At 36.3% G+C, this 24592-nt stretch overlaps 1 protein-coding gene across 1 annotated transcript in view; it reads right to left on the bottom strand.

Annotated features, from left to right (window-relative positions):
* The window catches only part of ZNF148 (zinc finger protein 148), a gene marked incomplete at its 3' end in the record, with an annotated part of 87727 nt that overhangs the window by 29589 nt on the left and 33546 nt on the right, over positions 1–24592 (bottom strand). The window contains exons 4-6 of the mRNA XM_079704282.1: positions 20353–20478; positions 10171–10294; positions 8881–8964 (exon numbers count right to left, since the gene is read on the bottom strand). Of these exons, the coding sequence (XP_079560408.1) occupies positions 8881–8964; positions 10171–10294; positions 20353–20478 (334 nt within the window). The remainder of the gene's footprint in view (positions 1–8880; positions 8965–10170; positions 10295–20352; positions 20479–24592) is intronic.

Raw genomic sequence — 24592 nt, forward strand, 5'->3', positions numbered from 1 at the left:
TTTAAATGACACAATAGACCAGAAAGATTTAACTGATATTTATAGGACATTCCATCCCAAAACAGCAGATTACACTTTCTTCTCAAGTGCGCACAGAACATTCTCCAGGATAAATCACATCTTGGGGCACAAATCAAGACTCAGTACATTTAAGAAAACGGAAATCATATCAAGCATCTTTTCTGACCACAATGCTATGAAAGTAGAAATCAATTACAGGGAAAACAATGTAAAATACACAAACACATGAAGGCTAAACAATACTAAATAACCAAGAGATCACTGAAGAAATCAAAGAGGAAATCAAAAAATACCTAGAGACAGGGGCTTCCCTGGTGGTGCAGTGGTTGAGAGTCTGCCTGCCGATGCAGGGGACACGGGTTCGTGCCCTGGTCCAGGAAGATTCCACATGCCGCAGAGAGGCTGGGCCCGTGAGCCATGGCTGCCGAGCCTGCGTATCTGGAGCCTGTGCTCCGCAACGGGAGAGGCCACAACAGTGAGAGGCTTGCGTACCACAAAAAAACAAAAAAACAAAAAAACCCCCATATGATCATCTCAACAGATGCAGAAAAAGCTTTTCACAAAATTCAATACCCATTTATGATAAAAATTCTCCAGGAAGTGGGCATGGAGGGAACCTACCTCAACATAATAAAGGCCATATACGATAAACCCACAGCAAACATCATTCTCAATGGTGAAAAACTGAAAGCATTTCCTCTAAGATCAGGAACAAGACAAGGATGTCCACTCTCACCACTCTTATTCAACATAGTTTTGGAAGTCCTAGCCATGGCAATCAGAGAAGAAAAGGAAATAAAAGGAATACCAATTGGAAAAGAAGAAGTAAAACTGTCACTGTTTGCAGATGACATGATACTATACATAGAGAATCCTAAAGATGCTACCAGAAAACTACTAGAGCTACTCAATGAATTTGGTAAAGTTGCAGGATACAAAATTAATGCACAGAAATCTCTTGCATTCCTATACACTAATGATGAAAAATCTGAAAGAGAAATTAAGGAAACACTCCCATTTACCACTGCAACAAAAAGAATAAAATACCTAGGAATATACCTACCTAGGGAGACAAAAGACCTGTATGCAGAAAACTATAAGACACTGATGAAAGAAATTAAAGATGATACCAACAGATGGAGAGATACACCATGTTCTTGGATTGGAAGAATCAATATTATGAAAATGACTATACTACCCAAAGCAATCTACAGCTTCAATGCAATCCCTATCAAATTACCAATGGCACTTTTTACAGAACTAGAACAAAAAGGCTTAAAATTTGTATGGAGACACAAAAGACCCGGAATAGGCAAAGCAATCTTGAGAGAAAAAAACGGAGCTAGAGGAATCAAACTCTCTAACTTCAGACTATACTACAAAGCTTCAGTAATCAAGACAATATGGTACTGGCACAAAAACAGAAACACAGATCAATGGAACAAGATAGAAAGCCCAGAGGTAAACCCACGCACCTATGGTCAACGAATCTATGACAAAGGAAGCAAGAATATACAATGGAGAAAAGACAGTCTCTTCAGTAAGTGGTGCTAGGAAAACTGGACAGCTACATGTAAAAGAAGGAAATTAGAACACTCCCTAACACCATACACAAAAATAAACTCAAAATGGATTCGAGACCTAAATGTAAGACCGGGCACTATAAAACTCTTAGAGGAAAACATAGGAAGAACACTCTTTGACATAAATCACAGCAAGATCTTTTTTGATCCACCTCCTAGAGTAATGGAAATAAAAACAAAAATAAACAAATGGGACCTAATGAAACTTAAAAGCTTTTGAACAGCAAAGGAAACCATAAACAAGCTGTAAAGACAACCCTCAGAATGGGAGAAAATATTTGCAAATAAATCATCAGACAAAGGATTAATCTCCAAAATATATAAACAGCTCATGCAGCTCAATATTACAAAAATAAACAACCCAATCCAAAAATGGGCAGAAGACCTAAATAGACATTTCTCCAAAGAAGACAAACAGATGGCCAAGAAGCACATGAAAAGCTGCTCAACGTCACTAATTATTAGAGAAATGCAAATCAAAACTACAGTGAGGTATCACCTCACACCAGTTAGAATGGGCATCATCAGAAAATCTACAAACAACAAATGCTGGAGAGGGTGTGGAGAAAAGGGAACCCTCTTGCACTGTTGGTGGGAATGTAAATTGATACAGCCACTATGGAGAACAGTATGGAGGTTCCTTAAAGAACTAAAAATAGAATTACCATATGACCCAGCAATCCCACTACTGAGCATATACCCTGAGAAAACATAATTCAAAAAGACACATGCGGGCTTCCCTGGTGGCGCAGTGGTTGAGAGTCCGCCTGTCGATGCAGGGGACACGGGTTCGTGCCCCGGTGTGGGAAGATCCCACATGCCGCGGAGCGGCTGGGCCCGTGAGCTATGGCCGCTGAGCCTGCGCGTCCGGAGCCTGTGCTCTGCAACGGGGAGAGGCCACAGCAGTGAGTGGCCTGCGTACCGCAAAAAAACAAAACAAAACAAAAGACACATGCACCCCTTGTTCACTGCAGCACTATTTACAATAGCCAGGTCATGGAAGCAACCTAAATGCCCATCGACAGACAAATGGATAAAGAAGATGTGGTATATATATACAATGGAATATTACTCAGCCATAAAAAGGAACGAAACTGGGTCATTTGTAGAGACATGGATGGATCGAGACTGTCATACAGAGTAAGTCAGAAAGAGAAAAACAAGTATCGTATATTAACACATATATGTGGAACCTAGAAAAATGGTACAGATGAACCGGTTTGCCAAGCAGAAACTGAGACACAGAGGTAGAGGAAAAACATATGGACACCAAGGGGGGAAAGCGGTGGCGGGGGTGGTGGTGGTGGTATGATGAATTGGGAGTTTGGGATTGACATGTATACACTGATGTGTATAAAATGGATGAGTAATAAGAAAAAAAATAAAAAATAAACATTAAAAAATATATTGTTTTGCCTAAAAAAAAAAAAAAGAAAAAAAGAAAAGAAAAATGGATAAACAACATATGCAAAACATTTTTACTGCTGTAACTATTTCAATGCATTCTTCTAAATGAAGAGCCTACAGAGAGAGAAAGCCTTGACATGGGCAAACTTTAGGGCACTATTCCTCTCCAAAAATAAAAGCCATTTAAAACATGAAAGAAAGACAAAAGGACAAAATAATAAATGATGGAGAATGTATACGTGCTTCTAAATATATATCCCCAGCTCAGTACAGCTTATAAGTAACTTGGTAAGACAAAAATATCTTACTATCTTCAGAAAGAGTCTATAAAAAGAATCAAGAACAATGGGGCCTCCCTGGTGGCGCAGTGGTTGAGAGTCCGCCTGCCGATGCAGGGGATACGGGTTCGTACCCTGGTCCAGGAGGATCCCATATGCCGCGGAGCGGCTGGGCCTGTAAGCCATGGCTGCTGAGCCTGCGCATCCAGAGCCTGTGCTCCGCAACGGGAGAGGCCACAACAGTGAGAGGCCCGCGTACCGCCAAAAAAAAAAAAAAAAAAAAAAAGAATCAAGAACAATGAAGTAAAGAAGGAAAATCTATTTCCTTTATATCAGTTCCATCTAGGAGGTGAGGGGCTGGGGACAACGAAGCAAAACTACATTTCTCTTCAAAAGAAACTTCTCTGTTAAGGAACCATACTGACTGGTTTGTCCTGATTCTTCTCAATTCCCTATCTTCCCCATAACATGAGAACTCCAGCCTTTGCTTCCACCCCTTTTAGATGTTACTAAACCCAAAAGGAAGGCTAAGCAGTAACTGCCTTACTGGTAGAGCAAGAAAAACTCAAAAAGGCAAACGACATCGTTCTGCTTCTAGTCCCATTCTTCATAGTTAGTGATTTCACATTGTGTGGTCTGGAGTCGCAGAGACTTGAGCTGGAATCTTGGCTCCATCATATACTAGCTTATACAAATTTCGGTAAGTTTCTTAACTTCTGTGTACTGCTTCGTCATCTAAAAAATGGGGATAGTAATAGCGCCTCCCTTTCAAGGTTAATGAGGACTAAATGAGACATTTAACAAAACATTTAGCACAATATCCGGTCTTAGTAAATTCTCAATGAATATTAACTACCCAATATAACCTGTTGAAATCCAAGATACCCCATGGCTTAGCACAATTATTTTTCCAAACTGATATTACTAAATTGTGATCAGCACTGTAAAAAAGAATTTACTACTAGAACTGAATAGAAAACAGCAGGGCGCAATAAGTTAAGTATTGTTTTGAAAATCTTTTTTCAGACTCAGACACACATTCTTTCTCTCTCTCTCCCCACCCCCCTCAGCTGAGCCTCCCACAGTTTTTCTCTGTTGCCTTCCCTATGTAGTCTTCAAAAGACTGCACATCTGGCTCTTCTTCAGGGCACGACAGCATTTTGTATAAAACTTTACAACACTTATTACTCTCGGCTTGTTTATATGTGTATCTCTCCCATTAGAATGTAAATTCCAACATCACTAATTATTAGAGAAATGCAAGTCAAAACTACAATGAGGTACCACCTCACACCAGTCGGAATGGTCGTCATCAAAAATCTACAAACAATAAATGCTGGTGAGGGTGTGGAGAAAAGGGAACCCTCCTACACTGTTGGTGGGAATGTAAATTGGTGTAGCCACTATGGAGAACAGTATGGAGGTTCCTTAAAAAGCTGAAAATATCAGGGTGATGGTGGCCTCGTAGAATGAGTTTGGGAGTGTTCCTCCCTCAGATATACCATGTTCTTGGACTGGAAGAATCAACATTGTGAAAATGACTCTACTACCCAAAGCAATCTACAGATTTAATGCAATCCCTATCAAACTACCACTGGCATTTTTCATAGAACTAGAACAAAAAATTTCACTATTTGTATGGAAACACAAAAGACCCCGAATAGCCAAAGCAATCTTGAGAACAAAAAATGGAGCTGGAGGAATCAGGCTCCCTAACTTCAGACTATACTACAAAGCTACAGTAATCAAGACAGTATGGTACTGGCACAAAAACAGAAAGATACATCAATGGAACAGGATAGAAAGCCCAAAGATAAACCCACACACATATGGTCACCTTATCTTTGATAAAGGAGGCAAGAATATACAGTGGAGAAAAGACAGCCTCTTTAATAAGTGGTGCTGGGAAAACATGTAAAAGTATGAAATTAGAACATTCCCTAACACCATACACAAAAATAAACTCAAAATGGATTAAAGACCTAAATGTAAGGCCAGACACTATCAAACTCTTGGAGGAAAACATAGGCAGAACACCCTATGACATAAATCACAGCAAGATCCTTTTTGACCCACCTCCTAGAGAAAAGGAAATAAAAACAGAAATAAACAAATGGGACCTAATGAAACTTAAAAGCTTTGACACAGCAAAGGAAACCATAAACAAGACCAAAAGACAACCGTCAGAATGGGAGAAAATATTTGCAAATGAAGCAACTGACAAAGGATTAATCTCCAAAATTTACAAGCAGCTCATGCAGCTCAATATCAAAAAAACAAACAACCCAATCCAAAAATGGGCAGAAGACCTAAATAGACATTTCTCCAAAGAAGATATACAGATTGCCAACAAACACATGAAAGAATGCTCAACATCATTAATCATTAGAGAAATGCAAATCAAAACTACAATGAGATATCATCTCACACCAGTCAGAATGGCCAGCATCAAAAAATCTACAAACAATGGATGCTGGAGAGGGTGTGGAGAAAAGGGAACCCTCTTGCACTGTTGGTGGGAATGTAAATTGATACAGCCACTATGGAGAACAGTATGGAGGTTCCTTAAAGAACTAAAAATAGAACTACCATACGACCCAGCAATCCCACTATTGGGCATATACCCTGAAAAAACCATAATTCAAAAAGAGTCATGTACCAAAATGTTCACTGCAGCTCTATTTACAATAGCCAGGACATGGAAGCAACCTAAGTGTCCATCAACAGATGAATGGATAAAGAAGATGTGGCACACATATACAGTGGAATATTACTCAGCCATAAAAAGAAACGAAATGGAGTTATTTGTAGTGAGGTGGATGAGCCTAGAGTCTGTCATACAGAGTGAAGTAAGTCAAAGAGAAAAACAAATACCATATGCTAATACATATATATGGAATCTAAGGGGAAAAAAAAAGGACATGAAGAACCTAGGGGCAAGATGGGAGTAAAGACACAGACCTACTAGAGAATGGACTTGAGGATATGGGGAGGGGGAAGGGTAAGCTGTGACAAAGTGAGAGAGTGGCATGGACATATATACACTACCAACGTAAAACAGATAGCTAGTGGGAAGCAGCCGCATAGCACAGGGAGATCAGCTCGGTGCTTTGTGACCACCTAGAGGGGTGGGATAGGGAGGGTGGGAGGAAGATGCAAGAGGGAGGGGATATGGGAATATATGTATATGTATAGCTGGCTCACTTTGTTATAAAGCAGAAACTAACACACCATTGTAAAGCAATTATACTCCAATAAAAATGTTTTAAAAAAACCCCAAAACCTGAAAATAGAACCACCATAAGACCCAGCAATCCCACTACCAGAGAAAAATCATAGTTCGAAAAGATACATGCACCCCAATGTTCACTGCAGCACTATTTACAATAGCCAGGTCATGGAAGCAACCTAAATGTCCATCAACAGAGGAATGGATAAAAAAGATGTGGTATATACATACAATGGAATATTACTCAGCCATAAAAAGAACAAAATAATGCCATTTGCAGCAACATGGATGGACCTAGAGACTGTCATACTAAGTGAAGTAAGTCAGACACAGAAAGACAAATATCATATGATACTGCTTATATGTGCAATCTAAAAAAAGGGGTACAAATGAACTTATTTACAAAACAGAAGTAGAGTCACAGATGTAGAAAACAAACTTACGGTTACCAGGGGATTTGGTCGGGGGGGGGTATAAATTGGAAGACTGGGATTGACATAAACACACTACTATATATAAAATAGATAACTAATAAAAACCTACTGTATAGCACAGGAAACTCTACTCAGTATTCTGTAATGGCCTATATGGGAAAAGAATCTAAAAAAGAGTGGATATATGTATATGTATAACTGATTCACTTTGTTGTACACCTGAAACTAACAACATTGTAAATCAACTATGCTCCAATAAAAAATTTTTTTTAAAAGGTAAACTCCAAGGAAACTGCCTTTTATTATCTATTTCTGGTACATGAAAAATACTGCCAGCTCAGTAAATTTTTATTGAATGAGTGATTAAATCATCAAAATCTAATAGGTATTAAAAACATATAACACATTTAACTGTTTTCATTTATCATTATCTGATTGGATTTTATTATTGTATAAACTTTAAATTTACCTATAAGTCACAAAAAAACAATAAAGTTGGGACTTCCCTGGTGGTCCAGTGGTAGAGAATCCACCTTCCAATGCAGGGGACGCGGGTTTGATCCCTGATCAGGGAACTAAGATCCCACGTGCCACGGGGCAACTAAGCATTCATGCCACAACTAGAAAGAAGCCCGTGTGCCAAAACACAGAGCTCACATGCCTCAGTGAAGATCCTGCATGCCACAGCTAAGACCCAACACAGACAAAAAAAATAAATAGATTTAAAAAAAAAGGAATAACAGGACTTAAAAAAAAAAATCAATACCGTTGTTCTTCCTCCCAAGTGCCTTGTATACTCCCATCTAGAAATGGTGAAAAATGTTTACTTAAGAAACTGAAATGGGTGGTGAGCATAATGATCTTTGAAAAGTAGAACATCAAAGCATACAGATGTGCTGCACAGCTGAAGTTTTATTTAGGAGACTAGCCATGTTCATGTTTGTTAGGGGCCAAGGAAGTTAAGGAAAGTTTATTAGGCAGAAAATCTTGCTTCTTCTATATGACAAACTGTCCAAGGATCCCCTTTCACAGGTACTGCAGGTACCATGAGAACACATCTAAATAACAACACTGGGCAGGTACTTGCTTGACTACTTAATATAGAGATATATGAAGAACCTTAATATTTTCAATATTCATATATTATCACCATCATTTTCAATTCTATTAAAATGTAAGAACCAAAGTTATACAAATTTACCAACTCTTTTATTCCATCACAAAAAGGCAAAATACTGGAAATAAATTCTAAAACACTTTTCATCATGCTTAGAGATGTCAAAAGTCGACAGTTTACTAAATCAAGGTTACATATAAAACTTGGTTTTACGTTCGTCAAAAAAAAAAAAAGAATAAATGCAAATAAATGTTTGCTCTAAAATGAGGCTCAACTTTTAAAGGTATGGTTTCCTTTATAGTGATCTTCCAAAATATTTGTTTCTAAATCCTTAACAACTTGACTGAAAAACTGGACGTTTACAATTTATAAGATTATAACTCTCTTGATATAGTAAGCTATATACATGAAACTGTAAGGGGGAAAAAAGTGGTATCGCTATTTTAGGACTCAGGCACTTTGCTTCATCCCCCTGGCTAATTACTGCAAATGATAATTTTACCTACTCTAAACTTGTTAAACATCTAAGGAAACAGCTATTTCACAAAAACTTCTTTCCATTTGTCACTTTAAACGTATTTTAAGCTATTATGAAACTCTATTTCAAAGTAATTTATTAGGCTCAGATATTAAGCCAAATCTTAACAGTTAACATTGATTTACTGAAGGAAGAAAAAAGATAAGCTGTAATAAATACTCTTAAGAAACAAAACTGACAAAATTTGCAACAAGTTGTTGCTCCTTATTAAAAATTCTTCCCTATATTTGAAATGGTAATTTTAACGACCCTAGTAAGGGAGGCAACACTCACCAGTATGAATCTTCTCATGTCTCTGTAGCAGGTACTTCTGTATGAAACGCATGTCACATTGACTACATTGAAATGGTTTTTCACCTTAAAATAATTTCACATCCACAAATTAGTTACTGGATAAAACACAGTTTATAGTTACTATTTTTGAGGAAAGAGAAATCTTAGAAGCCCAAATTCTGGAAATTCCAAATTATCCACATGAAGTTTTTATACTATTCATTAACAGAATTTTATTTCCTCTCTATTTCCTCCCCAAGATTTAAAAATTCACATTCTCACAACCTCACAAAAATGAGATTAAATCTCATTTATATCTTTCAAGGGAAAAAGAAGTAAATAAATAAAGCAATTTAAAATAGAATTTAAAAATCACAAGGCTAGAAAGGACTCCACAGGTTACCAAGTGTGTCTTAAACATCTCTTCTTTTTATCTGGAGGAAGATCCACCCACCTTGTTCTCCCTGGCTAACCACCACTTTATGCCCTTCCACTTATTTTCTCCAGAACCTTCAGAACTTTCTAAACATCCCCTTTAAAAAAAAACTAATCCTGTCTCTTCAAACGTTCCCTCTCTGTTGGAGCCTTTCCTTTCAGTAGTCTACCCTATGTCTCAAATTCTTCACCACCCACTTGTCCTTTAACCCTTATACTCTGCTTTCTGAAAAGCTACTCAGGATCTCCCTGCTATTTATTCTAATGGTTTGTTCTCAGCTCTCTGTCTCTCTCTATCCTCTCAGAAGGTTGTGCTATGGTTGATCCTACCCTCCTTGGAATTCTCTCTTTGGGCTTCTGGGACACTGTATTTTATCAGCTCATCAAATCTACCTTATTACTCTGTCTGCCTCCCCACCCCTTAACTCAACGTACATGTCTAGTAATCTTTCCCCAAAGATCTGTGATCAGTCTTTAGTTCTGATCTCCACAACTTCATGTTATTTTTTTATATTTGATTCCCAAATTCATATTTCAAACTCCATCTGGGCATCTTACATAGAAAAATAAATGTTGACAGGCTTTTAATAGTTCATTCTTTAACTGTTTCTCTAGCTAAAAAGAACACATTAAGCCAGATAAATATCCAATTAAGACTAATTTTGTACATCCATGCTAATTGTTTTCTCATTTAAAGTTTTTCCTGCTTTCCTTCTTACATCCTGGCCTATGAAGTCTCTGATTTGAAATGCCAGGTTACCTAAAGTCTTAGAAATGAATGACATTTACAAGAAGATGAAAATAGCAAAGATAATAATTTTAATGGCCATAAGCCCACTTTAATTCAAGAAATACCTGTATGAATGAAGACATGTCTCTGTAAGTGATAGTTCGTTCTAAAGGCAGCATTGCAGTGCTCACAAACGTGAGATTTAGGGGTTTTCAAACCAAGTGATCCATCCTCATTTATTGTAAGGATCTGGTTTTAAAAAAAAAAAAAGGCGAAACAAAAGAAAGAAATTTTTAAAACGTAATACTAATTTATAAAACAGATAATGCCTTTTAATGCAAACAGTGGTCACCAGAAATTATGAACTAAATAATCTTGAGAGGGCTATTAGAATAATGTTACCATTAATTTTAAGAAAGTACAATGTGACTCCGTATGGGTAAAAATCACTAACAAAACCTTGGAAGCTGGTTAGGTAAGATCTCAGCACTCTTCAAACCTGATGTCTAGTAGAGTCCCTAAGTGTTCTCTTCTAGGGTGAGTATAGCTTTATTTTCAATTTCAAAATATCACATATGCAGGACAAAAGTCTTATGTTTTAGACATGGCGTAAATATCAATCAAATAGCACTGGTTAAATAAATCATGGAAAATGAATACAATTTATTATCATGTGGCTGTAAAATAAAACGAGAAAGCTCTCCATATACTTACATAGAAGGAGCTCGAGGATTTATTCTTAAGTAAGAAAAAAAGCAAGGTCCAGAATCTAGTATATAATTTTGCTAATTTTGTATACAAGATAGTATGTATAGCAATGTATATTTGTTTGCATATGCATAAAAACTATTTGAGAAGGATGTACATAAAATGTATGTAACCTTGTTTGTCATGGCTGGGGAACTTGGCATATAGGAGATATGGCAGGAGGGAGGTTTTACACTGTACATACTTAAAACATTTTTCTGAACCATACAAATGCTTACTTATTATGCTTTCCTTTTTCTTTTTTCTTAAAGAAGAAAAAAAGAAAACTAAGTTTTTAAGTCATCCTAGAACTGAATTTTGAGTCTGGTTCAGTTTAGGACCTCTAAGGTTATTCTAGGACTACTAAACTATTGTTAAGCATATTCCTTAATAAATTAGAGTGGGTATGGGGAAGGAAGACAGGTGACAAAGACATCAACCTCGTCTGCCTGTGCTTCCTGTGGTCGAGAATATCTTGGGCCAGGTCTGGACAGTTCCAGAGAGAAGCTCACCTTTGGGCTTCATGTATTCCAGTTTATCAACCATTTGTCCAACATGCAACATTTAAACTGCCTCTTCTCACCAGACACATGGCAGAGTGAAAATAACAAATAATCCCTTTTTTCATTATTGAGGAGAGAAGAAAGATGACAAAATATGATGTGAAGATAAAAAGCAGAGAAAACTAGGAGGTAAGATCAGGAGGAATATGGCAAGTGAGAGGGAAACAGTATTGGAGGTGGGGGCATACAGAGTGGGAGCCAAGAAACTGTATGCCACACAGGGTAGAGAAATCTAGCAAACATCTTACAAAATACAAAGTCCTGTGGAAACTGATTAGGGCCTGTAAATACACAGCTATGACCCCCTTCCCAAAACCTAGAAAGAGGGAGTAAGTAAGGAAAAAGGACTTTTAATTTTTAAAAAAAATTTTTTTACTTTAAATTCAGGGAGACAATTCAGCCTATACTGTATGTAAATCAATGGTATTTATTATGCAAATTATACAGGGCATGTGGGTTCTGGGCAAACTGCCAATTTGGTCAACAATGCTTCAAAGACTATGTACCAAAGTCACAGAGGGAAACATTTGGCAGGAGAATGCAAGTGGGTGTCACAGCTTCCTGAAGAGTCAGTGAGAACAGAAAGTTTCATCTCTGGTCAGTCAGTCTAAAATTTTTTCAACCCCTCCAAGTCACAAAATAATATTCAAGTTAACAATGTGTAAAACAAATGAACAAAAAAAACCACAAAATCTTTTAAAACATGATTCAAAATATTTCTAACATAAAATAAGTAACAAAAAGATGTTAAACATTTTATACGAAACAGAATAAAAACAAGATAGCACCAGGTATTTTTTCACGTATGTTGATAACAAATAAGAAGATCCAAGTGCCAAAAACATGGCAACACAATAGCTTTCTGTGGCATAGCAACTGCAAGGAAAGGCTTTGTAAGGAACAAATCCGGCCCAAGTTACTTAATGTGAAACGGATGTAATCCTTGACTGTACAAAGCCCTTTTATGAAGAGTTAAGGAGTTCTAGGTCATTGTTTTCTGGCACTGGGGGTAATGCTGCCTTTCACTGTGAACTCAAGCCTTAATTCAAGGTGGATTTTATGGATGAAACAGCAAACACTGACTTGTTAATAAGCAGACTGAAAAATTTAGCATATTTGTAAGTTCAATGACACAAAAATCAAATTGTTGGACATTTTGTATTTAATTTTATATTAATTTTTTTCTTTTCTTAGGCCGGGGTAACACACATCTTTGTATCAATATAAAAGAAAATTATCTTGCCTCAGAAGAACACCAGTGGCTCTTCCAGTTTATAATCTGTTTTAAATATAACCGACAGATTTTGTCTGTTTTATTCACCACTATAACCCCAGTATCCAAACGGTATCATAGTGAAACTCTATAAATGTCTGTTGATATGGCTGCCTACTACCCATACGAAACATCCTCACAGCTTACCACTCTATTCTTCGTAAAACTTTCTGCAAGTTCACTAAGTAGTACCATAGTGAAATGGCTATGTAAAGAACAAAGTTCCTTGGTGGAACAGATATGGCTTATTAATACAGGCAAAATTATCTTCCTTGGTTTCTTTTCCTGTTCACATCCTTTCCAGATCTTTTAGTAAAATGTGATCTACCAGGTAAGTGGATTTGCCTGAGATTAGCAGGCTTACTTGTTACTAGTACCATAAAATATTTTTGCTTTTCTTTTTCCCTTCAACACATGAGCACCATTACAACTGAAGAATTTGAAATTTCCAAGTTTAAACCCTAAGGTGCCTGCTATAATATCTCCACATGATTTGTCTTGACTCCTGTCACTGCTGCTTTTGGAGAAATATGGTACATTATAAAGATCAAGCAACCGGGCTTCATCAAGAGTAAAGAAATTAGTAATAGTCTAAACAATACTCAGCATACTTGATTTTTTTTCTTAACTGTTTCATAAGTTTAAAACAGAATTTTTCAGTAGAGTATTTCAATACCAAATGGAACTCCTCAATTAATCTGCTTTCTTAACCTCATGGTCCATTAGCAGATATATTTTTTGTTCTGAGCCAAATCTGTTCCCAGCTAGCTATCAATATACATAGCAATGCCTATGTTAAATAATATATCAATTTTCATCCAACGAAGCACTAACCTCTGCCTATTCAATTCAGAGATTTTTGACTCCTCAAGGGTCACTGCCACCAAATAACTGAAACTTGACACCCCTCAGTGAGAAAGTTTTATTCTCTTAAAAGGCAGATGTGATTTTCCCCACTCTATGTATACTATGTACTACTGAAATTGTTAAAGTATATTTTAAACTAATGATTATAAGTTTTATCATACACTCTTAAATCAATCTAAATCAATTTCTAAACCACCAAAACCCCAAAAACAATTTGGAGGAGACAGTTTAAAATTCTCACCCATTATGAGCTGTTTTACTGCAACTGAGGGTGGGGAGTGAGATCTAAAATTCCCTTTACTCTCCAAATCCAACTAGAAATGGAAGAACAGTGCAAGCCCAAAGACATACAACAAAATAACAAAGTAGCCCAAAGCAATAACCACCTAAACATCTTGACCATCCTACTTATCGTTAATATCCCACCCTCACATTGTCACTTTCTTTCATTCTCCATGATTTTTACTGTCTCTCAGCATTTGTTTTTACTTATTAACAAATTTCATTTCTAAATGGCAAGCTTTTGCCAGTGCTAGAACATGAAATTCACTGTATCATAAGCATGGTATATATAACATGAGATCAATAACTGATGTTCAGGAGAATGACCCTGAGCCTTAGAAAAGGTTATTTCTCTCATATTTCCTAAATATCGGGCAAAGAAGTATGTGAATTTTTTAAAAGAAAGATTTACATCCAAATATTTTTTAAAATTAGGGTTTGGTTCTGTAGAAAAATTATTTACCCAGAATACATAATTCCCTGGAGAAATTAGATAAATAAAATACTAATACTTTTTTTTTTAACTAATTTTCTTCTTCGTTTCTCTCTTAAGTACTATTCCTTATTTCCATCCCCAGTCTTACAATCAGTTATTTACCGTAAGGCTACTCCTTCCACAATCAAGCTAACATGTAGGAGAAAGCTTGACAAATAGCTAGTATATCTATTTCTCTCCTGCTTTCAATTAAATTTTCCTCATTTTAAATCACTCAATTTAGAATCTTTTTGATTCTAAAATCACTAATCTTTTCTGGGAACCAGTGGTGTATAATAAATTGCTGGGAATGGATTCTCTATATAATTCATAATCTATTTGATTTGTGGGATAGGCTCTTCCTTCCTGAGTTCAGCATAACTCTGAAAAATCAATTTCTACTCAGACCACCTACAGTGTTATAACAAAAAACCCAGTTCCTTTCTTCAGTACCTGATAAGAGATCCTGGCACATAACAGGCACTCAAATTATTTGCTGAGAGAATGAAAAAGGAGATACATTTCAGAATAAGGTAATCAAAAAGCACTCTGCTCTACCTCATTCTATTACTAAAGAGTTTGAAAAGACCTATAAAGCATATATAATACTGGATTAAGATAATATTGTTATATTTTACTGAAAAGGATTCTTAGAGTTCATCAATGTTAACTCAACAATCCTCATAAAACCCTTCTGTGGTGGAAAACATTATCACCTAATTCACATAAGTCAATAGCAAAGTCGGGTGGTAATACCTCATTTATCCAGAAACTTTTATTATTAAGACTTGAGATTCTCAAGCCCCAATGCAGCCAAAAAAAGTGGTGCTGGGAAAACTGGACAGCTACATGTAAAAGAAGGAAATTAGAACACTCCCTAACACCATACACAAAAATAAACTCAAAATGGATTAGAGACCTAAATGTAAGACCAGACACTATAAAACTCTTAGAGGAAAACATAGGAAGAACACTCTTTGACATAAATCACAGCAAGATCTTTTTTGATCCACCTCCTAGAGTAATGGAAATAAAAACAAAAATAAACAAATGGGACCTAATGAAACTTAAAAGCTTTTGCACAGCAAAGGAAACTACAAACAAGACAAAAAGACACCCCTCAGAATGGGAGAAAATATTTGCAAAAGAATCAATGGACAAAGGATTAATCTCCAAAATATATAAACAGCTCATGCATCTCAATATTAAAAAAACAAACAACCCAATCCAAAAATGGGCAGAAGACCTAAATAGACATTTCTCCAAAGAAGACATACAGATGGCCAAGCAGCACATGAAAAGCTGCTCAACATCACTAATTATTAGAGAAATGCAAATCAAAACTACAGTGAGGTATCACCTCACACCAGTTAGAATGGGCATCATCAGAAAATCTACAAACAACAAATGCTGGAGAGGGTGTGGGCAAAAGGGAACCCTCTTGCACTGTTGGTAGGAATGTAAATTGATACAGCCACTATGGAGAACAGTACGGAGGTTCCTTAAAAAACTAAAAATACAATTACCATATGACCCAGCAACCCCACTACTGGGCATATACCCTGAGAAAACCGTAATTCAAAAAGACACATGCACCTCAATGTTCACTGCAGCACTATTTACAATAGCCAGGTCATGGAAGCAACCTAAATGCCCACTGACAGACAAATGGATAAAGAAGATGTGGTACATATATATAATGGAATATTACCCAGCCATAAAAAGGAACGAAATTGGGTCATTTGTAGAGACGTGGATGGATCGAGACTGTCATACAGAGTGAAGTAAGTCAGAAAGAGAAAAATAAATATCGTATATTAATGCATATATGTGGAACCTAGAAAAATGGTACAGATGAACCGATTTGCAGGGCAGAAATAGAGACACAGAAGTAGAAAACAAACGTATGGACACCAAGGGGAGAAAGCGGCAGGGGTTGGGGGGATGAATTGGGCAATTGGGATTGACATGTATACACTGATGTGTATAAAACTGATGACTAATAAGGACCTGCTGTATAAAAAAATAAATAAAATAAAATTCAAAAAAAAAAAAAACAGTACTCAGAGTTGTGAGGATTAAATGAGTTAATGATATCAAGTGTTTAGAACAGTGCCTGCCACATACTAGTGTGTGTAAGAGCACTATAAAAATAGTTGTTATTATTATAAAGTTTGGAAAACAAGAAAAGCTGAGAGCAACCTTTTTAGTATGCAAAGAATGTTAAAAGATAATGAACCAGAATAGTAGGAAAGCAATTTCATTTCTTACAATAGTGTTAAATATGGTGGAAAGGAAGACTATTTTATGTGAGGTTTTGCAAAGAACAATAAAAATAGGGTGAAAATTGACCTCGCCAAGTACTGCAGGGACATGACATTAAAGTCAGGACAATAAATTCAACAAAAAAAGACTAGGTGATCTTCAAAAAAAAAATGTAAACCACAATCACCCTGGACTCTTTTAGTATAAATGGAAATCCCCTGAATTAGAATCTCCGGGGATGGGGCCTGCGTATTTATAACTGGAAAAGCCCTATGGGTGATCTAATGCAGAGCCACGAGAACCACCAACATGAATGCACTGAGACTGAATTAAGTCTACTAAAACTTTCATACATTTCTAATAACTTTAGTTCTCTGTAGTCCTAATCCACAACAAAACAAAAAAAGAGTCAAAGGGGCAATGGAAAGTGATGTTAAGTGGCCACATAGGTATAGCAATGTAAAAATGAATAGTATATCATTAAGGAATGAGACAGTGAAGCAATTATAAGCAGTCAAAAAACTCTTAAAAGTCTAGCAGTCAGGAGTTTTCAGGATGAGGGGAAAAAAGCCCTAACATCTCAGTCTTCCCAGAGGGCTTCACTATGATACATATGATTTCTTCTTTAATGTTTACAACATCAACCCCAAAGCATTAAAAGCTGAATTATGTTCAAATGCACTATGTTTTAAAAGAAAACAACATATTAAAGATTTCCAACTAAGTGGTTAAAATAAAATTAAATTTAAACATTTAAAAGGGACAAGTTTTTATTATATAGAAAATTTGCTTTCATAAAACAACTTATTCCATGACAGTATCAAATAACTTGATCAAGATAACATTCCCTAGCTTGATTACCCTCTTCTTCAGACATGCTGCCAAACATATTTTGGCAATTTTCAAGTGTCAAATCTACCTTAAGATGACTAAGCTTTGCCATATGATAAAGGCTCAGGAAGCAACTACTGCTTAAAATTCATGGCAGCTAAAAATGACATAACATTACAGTATTTCTCACCACAAAGCTTAGTTGGAAGGGACCAGGTCTACATGGATGTGTAAGCTCTAATATTTTTACTAAAAGTACATAAGATAACTCCAGTGATACTTCCTGTACGGATCCCCAATCTAACATGACACAATGGTAACATATACTCAAAATATTAGTAATGGCAAAATCCAAGATTTGGGAAAAGTGTTGGCAGAGAGTGGAGTCCTCTAAGCATAATACATTACAATTAATTGAGAAACTTAAAGCTGTTTTTAAGGAGTTTAAAACAAGCAACACATTGATTTATAAACATGAGATAAGGTTTTCTTTCTCTTCATACAGAAGGGGGAGAGTTACTTTAATGAAAAATCAAAAGTGTGAATGTTTAAACACATGTTCAAAGTTCTGAGACTCCAGACACAAAACCACTCATCTGGACACTGCAAGACCAGTGTTAAAAACAGACCACAACCATTCTCTGTCCTATTACATGTAACAGGTCAGAACAATCTAAAAATAATTGTTTTTGTTATTCTCACATCCATGTCTGCCATATATTATTTCCAGTCATTTCAGCCTCCTAAGAACGCTCTAAAAAGACTGCCCAAAACATTTTCTTATATACAGTATACTCAGAATAGGCCAAATCTTTCATCTAGCAACTACATAGATATATATATATAAATACTTAAATAATGTCCTTAGAAATATTTTGATAATACATTATAAATAAGTTTATCTCAAATTAGACAAGCAAAAATGGCTTATACTGTAAAAATCTGATCTGTACTACCTAGAACATATAAAGATTCCAAATAACACCCTACTAGAAGATAATAATCTGAGTTTTAGTCAGAATTTCAGAATTATACTCAAGAATAGTATCAGAAAAACATGGCAATAAAACATCAAGGAAAATGTACAACTTACATATATTATGTTATTTTTAAAGACTTGAAATAGATTCCCCATAGATCAGCAATGAACCCAAAGTAACATAATCACTATCTCAATTTTAGAAATTAATTTTTTCCTCAAAGAACTTGATGTATTCATTAATGTAAAATTTTAAAAGTATCATCTATCACTGAGAAAATATTAACCCCAAGAAAAGAAAGGGAAGAAAGGAAGGGGGGCATAAAGGGATTCCACAAAACATGAAATATAAAATGTCAATAATTATGAAAAAAAACACAAGTTTTAGTATGACCAATAACCAAAGAAATTAAAATTTAAACCATAATGAGACACCCATCTTAAGCTACAAAAAAAACAAAGTTTCATACTCAAGGCTGGTGAGAGTATGGACAAACACACCTTAGGTCCACTGCAGGTAGCAATGTAACTGATAGAACATTTGTGGAAGGAGTAACATTATCAAGAAACTTTACTTATTTTGCTTGCTTCCTTGCTTATGTACTCATTTATTTTTAAAGAAACCTTTTTAAAAGTTCACGCCCTTTGATTTAGTAGTACATGAAAATCCATACACAAATATTTCAAGAGCAGCATGACTTAAAATGAAGGCAAAGAGAAAACAACTTTCCAACAACAGAGCAATCACTGAATATAATGTGATATATCAAAAAATAATACATTCATTATGCAGGTAATAAAATTGTTATAAAAATATTTAATAACTTTAAAAATAGCTCACATACTCTTTAAGTTACAAATCAGGAAATTTAGACAATCTACACAAATTTGAAAATAGAAAGGGAATATGGCAGAAAATTAAGGTATTCATCTCTAGGAAATGTAACTATGGGTTATTTTAGTCTCTATATTTTTCAAACAGTAGCCACGCTTATATATCCCAAAAGCAGTGGTATGTTGGTAAATGTTTAACAACAGTTTAAGGAGTCAGTGGGCGGCGCTGCTGATTTCCATGGTGTAAATATTCTCACCATGCCTAATTTTAAGCTACCAATGGTTTTAGCACCAGCTTGCAAAATTCCTGAAAATTCAGCAATCAGCTCTGGCAAGCCAGTACAAACTGGGTTCAGCACACCATTTGAGTCCAAAAGTATACAAATAATGATGATGATTATGATTTAAATCACAAATACAAAAACAAGTAGCCCTCAAAATAAAAAGGTCATGTTATAAAATCTTTTTTAAAAAGCCTTCTTCACTATATGAGGAAAGAAAACAAAAGATGAAAAATAACTATAAAGATATAAATTATACTATACAGAGTTCAAAGACTTCCCCAGAATACCAAAATGCTACATATAGTCAACTACTACTGTACTGAAAAGGAAAAAAGGCAGGCAATTCCTAATAGTATTTATGGGTCAGTTGCTTATTTATTAATCCATTCATTCACCCACAGTATTTATTGAGAGTCCCTTAGGCCTACTATTCCAGGCTCTTGGGATATAGCTGTGAATAAAATTAGTCCCTGCCCTCGTGGAGCTTACATTCTATTCTAGCACAGTTATCACACAACCTTTTCCTAATGAGTAATCAATACTGAATTTTCCTGAAACCATATATTAAAATAAGTAAAACTAATATGAATGAGAAGCAAGGGCACTGCATACCATCTGTTAGTTTTTAAAGAAAAGAGAGACACGGGGTAAGAAAAGTTTGTTTTCAAAACAAACAAAAAAAAACATGGTGAAAGGGAAGTGGAAAAATTTAAAGCAGTGGCCCACCACCTCCATTTAGGCAAGCATCCCTTCCTTTCTCCTGGTGAAGCTGATGCAACATTCCAACTTTACTAAGCCACATGAGACTTTTATGTTGCCTATGGTCCAGCCAGATTCCTGCCAATAAGATTAAGCAATTGTATGGGAGTAATATGTTAGGAACCACCACCTTAAAATATTCTCTTACTTTTGCAGGAGAACGTTGTTTCCGTTTCTTCTTTTTCTGTAAGTCTACTGGCTCTCTGATTTGTTTTTTGTCTCTCATCAGTTGCTCAGATACATCAGTAAAAGTAATTTCCTGCTTTACACTTATCTGTTAAAAAAAAAAAGCCAATTTTAGAAATACACAAAAAGTCTGTTGTGACAAAAAGCCATTGCATGCTTAATCCTTTGCTAAACCTACCTACAGGTGCTCCCAAAATGATTATTTGTGTGTGCAAGTAAAGAGTGTGTTGAAGAATTCATTAATATGTAATTGATATATAAGAATCAACAGTATATAAATTGAGGGAATAAACTAGGATTTTACAAAAATTTATCTGGAAAGAAAAAGATTAACATGTCCTGGGAAAAGATAATTAAGACCTAGCAGAATAAAGGAGAAGTGAGCACACAATTTCACTCCCACATTTAAGGAAACTGATGTTAAAGATAAAGGCACAACGAAAGGTTAAATTCCAAAATCAATAAAATACTGGGGGATAAAAGGGGTATTCAGACTTCATGATGGGTTTCTCTCAATTTACAAAACATCACAAAAACAACACAAAATTCTAAAAGGTAATCTCATCAAAAAAGGAATGATAAACTAACAATGAAATCTAATTATCTTTAAGTTCAATGTTTTTGGCAATATCTTAGCCAGTATTTTTCTGGCCTCTACAACAAACCATCACCAAATGTGTGTTTATAGAACTGCATATGGTTTTAGGCCCCTGCTATGTACAAGACACAATTCTAGCTACATGATAACAAGAAATGTTAAGATATCAACAATGTTATCTCATCTTTAGATCTCAGTTCTCACAGATGTGAAGAGCTGCGTGTCCTAAAAAATAATATGGGGACTTCCTTGGTGGCACAGTGGTTAAGAATCCATCTCCCAATGCAGGGGACGTGGGTTCAATCCCTGGTCAGGGAACTAGATCCCACATGCATGCCGCAACTAAGAGTTCACATGCCACAACAAAGGAGCACACATGTCGCAACTAAGGAGCCCGCGAGCAGCAACTAAGACCTGGCACAACCAAAAATAAAAAAAAATTTTAAATTAAAAAAATATATGGAGGTTCTATGATCACTAACGGTAGCATCAATTCTCATCAAATTGATGGTGCACAGTCATCCTGCTGTGCTACATTTTCAACCTATTCTTGAAATGAAAACACAAGTATCTTAAAACTAAGAAACTTTCAACTCAACAAGCTCTGAAATACATTAAAAATCCTTGACTCTTTGACCATGTGAGGACACAACGAGAAGTCTGCAACCTGGAAGGGGACCCTCACCCGACCATGCTTGCACCCTGATCACGGACTTCCAGCCTCCAGAACAGTGAGAAATAAATTTCTGTTGTTTATAAGCTTTTAAAAAAATCTTGATAATAGTCCAGGAAATACAATGTGCTAATGGCTACATTTTCAAAAAATACACTTAAAAAGGGGGTGCAAAAGGTTATAAACATCTTACAAACTCATAGTGTAAAGCTGGAAGACAGAGCTGTGCAGAGGGGTTCATGAGGGAAATGCAACATAAGCCAGGAATTTCAAACTAACCAAATAAAGAACTGGAAGTTTTCAAAAATTCCTGAAATGTGGGGGGTGTGAGAATTGCAAACCAAGGAGAACCTAGGCATAAAAACATGACTGTAAATGATTACTTAGCTAATAATTCTTTCTATCAGGTTAGAGAATCATACTAATGACCATTCTTATGGCTTCTTTTGGTATAATTATTTGAAACATAAAATAGAATGGTAAGGTCACCTCCAACAAGGCTTTGGAATACAGACATGTTACCATCTTTGAAGTGATGTTTACTGAAATACAACTACTGAAACTGGGTATGAGACAAGGAGAAATGACAACAGACTAAGTAGCTGCTGAACTGCTCTGTCTTATGTTGCAGCAAAAAGTAGTTCCAACATTTCTGTCAACTTATAAATTACAAAGAAACCATGAAAATATAGCATGCAGCAGTAAGAAAGAGACGGGAACTTCCTTAGTGGCACACTGGTTAAGAACCCGCCTGCCAATGCAGGGGACACGGGTTCGAGCCCTGGTCCGGGAAGACCCCACATGCCACAGAGCAACTAAGCCTGTGCGCCACAACTACTGAGCCCGTGCTCAGAGCCAGCGAGCCATAGCTACTGAGCCCACATGCCACAACTACTGAAGCCTGTGTGCCTAGAGCCCGTGCTCTGCAACAAGAGAAGCCACCGCAATGAGAAGCCCGTGCGCCGCAACAAAGAGTAGCCCTTGCTCGCCACAACTAGAGAGAGCCTGCGCACAGCAACGAAGACCCAACGCAGCCATAAATTAGCTAGTTAATTAATTTTTTAAAAATAAGGAAGATGAACTTTTTTTCAGCAAAAGTGTCGAGTAGAGTGTAAGACAGATTCACAAATAAGTTCTTCAATAAGCAGCTATTCACAAACAAAGGAAGAACCTTTATGTGCACACAGTGAAAAACATTAATTCATATATCTGAACCTTTTACTATTTTCACATATATGGAAAGTGATCATATTGGTACTAGCATTGACAAATATAAGGTACACTTTTAACACTATGAAAGCACGGACCAAAACCTAGAAGTATCAATGAATCAAAGCATTGTGAATACCAATAGGCACAAAGCAAGCTACATTTTTAGAACAGTCCAACAGGCTTATCACTCATAAATGGAATAAAGTAATCTCTACATATAACACAACCACACACTGAAGTATATGGTCCAGCCTAAGGTGCTTAGAAAGGATGTTGGTAAATCCATAAACATAAAGAGATGGGTATGAAAATGACAAGGCAACTAGAAAGAATGAGGTGCAAAAAGTCTGGGAAAATGAATCTTCTTTGGCCCAAGAAAGACTACAATAATCTATACACACATGTAAACTTCTTAAGCATGACAAAAGAGACAACAATTCATCTATAAGTTCCCTACTATTTCCTTGAGAACTATCTTTAAAAGAAAATCAAGTACTCAGTGTTACTTTTCACCTAAAATAAACTAAAGTATAATTAATCAAAGCAGGCATTTGCAGATGTGTGATAGTTGAAAAGACAGGTTTGCTGGATTTTTGAAACACATTCATTGGAACATCAAGAAAATCAACAGGCTAGGAAGTATGTCAGACTAAAAAACAAAAACAAGAAAACCTCTTGGTTTCTTCCCCATAGCTTAATCTTTACCACTTCACCTAGTCCCATGTACAACCTCCTGCCTACATTTGAGCCTGAATTTCAATGCTTTCCTCACTACCAAACCAGAAATACCATCCATACTGTTAATCACCCTACTCATACTTCTCTCCTAAGATTTGACTAAACCCAGACGCTTCTCCACCGGAAGCTGTAAGACCCCTGCTCATCCACTGATCAAAGCTCCCTCTGGATCTCCACTTTGAGACTGGGGAAGCCATCAGGCATGACTCCCATGTCATATCTACCTTGTATATTCATCTAACTTCTTCCCCAACATCCTATCAAGAGGCAGAGCCCATGCTTCCTCACCCCTTGCCACTGCCCAAGCTGGTTCATTCTTGCTAGTTCTAATATATATCTCCTAATTATACTGAGGTATTCCTCATTTTTGATCACTCTCTCTTTATTCTCCCAACTTCAAACATAAAGAGGCCTCTCTATATTGAAAAAATCTTTCCCTTGATTCTAATCACTAGTAAATCACACCCAGAATCCAGAATGACTCTTTTTCAGGACTTATTTCATGTCTTTTATATTTTACTATTTCATGTACCTGTATCTTATCTTGGTATCTGAAAATAAGATAGTCTTCTTTTGTATTTCTCATAACAGTTTTCACTCACTTATTCATTCAACAGCTATTAAGTACCTGCTACATGCTAAATTCAGTCAGTCTAAAGTAATACAATGGAAGTTTTAAATTTACTGAGATTCTAGTATGTACAGAGCAAAATACTAATTAGATACTGAGAACACATTCTATGACAAGGTCTCCTTTCCAAAGGTCTTAAAATGCAGATGGGAAGTTTTGACGCCTTAAAAAAAAAAAACAAACTAGTAACACTAATAAACGAATAAAATGGCACATGGGGCTTCCCTGGTGGCACAGTGGTTGAGAGTCCGCCTGCCGATGCAGGGGACACAGGTTCGTGCCCCGGTCCGGGAAGATCCCACATGCCACGGAGCGGCTGGGCCCGTGAGCCATGGCCGCTGGGCCTGCGC

This window comes from Hyperoodon ampullatus (assembly GCF_949752795.1).
Source record: "Hyperoodon ampullatus genome assembly, chromosome: 5".
Taxonomy (NCBI): domain Eukaryota; kingdom Metazoa; phylum Chordata; class Mammalia; order Artiodactyla; family Ziphiidae; genus Hyperoodon; species Hyperoodon ampullatus.